The sequence below is a fragment of the Ipomoea triloba genome, chromosome 13, assembly GCF_003576645.1.
Source record: "Ipomoea triloba cultivar NCNSP0323 chromosome 13, ASM357664v1".
NCBI classification, from domain to species: Eukaryota; Viridiplantae; Streptophyta; class Magnoliopsida; order Solanales; family Convolvulaceae; genus Ipomoea; species Ipomoea triloba.
Window position 1 is genome coordinate 5,812,997 of NC_044928.1, and position 2,296 is coordinate 5,815,292.

The 2,296-nt window shown below is 42.4% G+C and overlaps 1 protein-coding gene across 1 annotated transcript; it reads left to right on the forward strand.

Moving 5' to 3' along the window:
- Window positions 1-39: 39 nt before the first annotated feature.
- Window positions 40-2,048, forward strand: LOC116001099. Its single transcript, XM_031240998.1, has 3 exons — window positions 40-151; window positions 188-951; window positions 1,281-2,048. The coding sequence occupies exons 1-3, from the start codon at window positions 40-42 to the stop codon at window positions 2,046-2,048; spliced, it is 1,644 nt and encodes a 547-aa protein (XP_031096858.1).
- Window positions 2,049-2,296: the final 248 nt, after the last annotated feature.

Here is a 2,296-nt window from a genome sequence, read left to right on the forward strand (position 1 = left end):
TTTTTATTTCTAAACTATTCAGTGGTACAATTGGCAGCAATGGAGAAAACAAATCCTAGCCATGTGAACACAAGAGCTATACTTTCCTCTCAAGCTGCAGAGGCAGAAAGTTCAGACTCGTCTATCCAAGCCGAAGTAAGAACAAAACAGCGTAATGATAGACCATCTGCCGCTGAAAAATAAACAGGAAAGAGGAAATCAGTGGAACAAGGGGAAGGTAGTCGGGCTGAAAGAGCAGCAAAGAGAAAAACTACAGGAAAAAATCCATGCACAGATGAGGGTGAAACAGTAGAGAAACAACAAAAAATGTGGAATACAAGAATGAGCCCGAAGATTGTGGCTGAGTTTGTTCAACAGCTGACTAATGAACAGAAAAGGGCTGTGGAGGAGATCGGTTTTGGAGGGATATTACACCTCCAACTAACAAAGAGTGAAGGCCCTCTAATGAAGTACTTGATTAGGCAGTTTGATGTTTATCGCTCTGCAATCCGACTCGAAGGGGGTGAATTGCTGCTTATAGAAGAGGATGATGTTCAAAGAACATTGGGGATTCCACAAGGGAGCAACGTGGTTGAGGAGGCCACAAGATTTGAGCATATGGCAAAAGATGGTGATAGTGCAGCGTATGCCAACCTTGTGGCCTCATGGAGGGAGCGATGGGGAATTGATGGTAAATCCCCAATCACAACATCAATGCCAGTGCAAATTCTGAAAAGAGGAGACCATGGAGATATGTTTAAACGCGACTTTGTCCTGTTTATAGTATCGGCAATGCTGTGTGGCCACCAAGATAGGTGTTGCAACTTTAGGATTTTAAAATCCTTGATAGACCTTGACCAAATCAAGACCTACAATTGGTGTGCCTATACACACAAGTCTATGGTCGACTCCATTCAATCTTTTCAGAAAAATGACAAGCAATTCTTCACTGGACCCGTTGCATTCATCCTAGTAAGTTCACTTTATTTTGAATTTTCATTATTGAAGGTGTGAATATATGGACATGAATGTGTGAATCTAGAACAGATACTACTGTAATTGTTGAAATATGTGAACAAGTATCACTGAAATGTGTGAATATGAACCTTTCAAACTGTGAATATAATGTATTGAAGGTGTGAATATATGGGCATGAATGTGTGAATCTATAACAGATAGTAATAGTGTATTGAATATGTGAATATACTGTACTGAGTCTGTGAATATATGGACATGAATGTGTGAATATGAACTTTTCAAACTGTGAATAACCTTCAATTCTAACTCCCTGTCTTGTGCAGCTTGTGTACTTTGACCGAGTACAGTTTAAGGGGATGAGAGTGGATAGAACATACCCAACCATTGTTGGGTGGAGTGCTGAACTTGCAAGAAAAAGGGTTAAAGAAGAGAACAAAGCAGGGTCATTTGGAAGGGGGACAGTGCTCCCTAGAATATCAAAACCTACGGATATTGCTGCTGCCACCTCCAGGCAGAATGATCAACCTCCTGTTGCTGCATTGAATATCCCATCATCAAGCGTAGATAAGGTGGCAGGGATCCTACAAAAGTTGGCTTCGACAGTAGGAGAGTTTGGTGAGGCTATGGCTGAAATTGGAAAGCAAGGAGCACCCGTAAATGTGATGAGGAAGACATTTTCGGGCTTATCTAACATGCTAAATGTTGCCAGCACCATAGAAGCCACTGCAACCCCAACATCATCCCAGCTGGACGACATCTTCTTTGGTAGTGAAAGCTTAACTATGGCTGTGGATGCCCTTGTCGAGGCCTTTGAAAAGACAAGGAAACAAATGGATCCTAATGCCCCTTCTTTTGACTTGGGGCTATCTCAAGCAACACAGCCATCGGACCAATTAGATGCTCCGACCTTTGATTTGGGGCTGAGTCCATCACCACCACCAGCACAGCAACAGGAGGGGGATTTAGGGGTGACTCCACCACCACAACCAACACAGCAGCAACATAAGGACAAGGAGCAGCAACAAGAAAAGGAGAAAGAGAAGGAGAAAGAGCAAGAGATAGAGGATGCTGGCGGGGGAACTGGGGATTGATGCCCTGGTGGATAGAATTGCAGGGGAAGCCACTAAAGATGCAACTTTTTCAACCCCTGGTGTGACTAGAGTTCCTTTTCAAAGGGCTGATTCCCCTGTTGATGAATTTGATAGGTAATGGAATACTTTTACTTAGCAGAATCTAGAACTTAGACTACAAAGAATGATCTTAGTACTATGTTTTTGTCAATCTATAGAATGGCTGTAAAGTTAGCAATGAAGCCCTAAAATGTTATGAATGTGGACTA

Bases quoted from the DNA above. Each gene is read 5' to 3' on its own strand.
- LOC116001099 (XM_031240998.1), top strand. From the start codon at position 40: ATGGAGAAAACAAATCCTAGCCATGTGAACACAAGAGCTATACTTTCC. The intron at 152-187 runs GTAATGATAGAC...AAAAATAAACAG, and splicing joins CGAAGTAAGAACAAAACAGC to GAAAGAGGAAATCAGTGGAA. The intron at 952-1,280 runs GTAAGTTCACTT...TGTCTTGTGCAG, and splicing joins GACCCGTTGCATTCATCCTA to CTTGTGTACTTTGACCGAGT.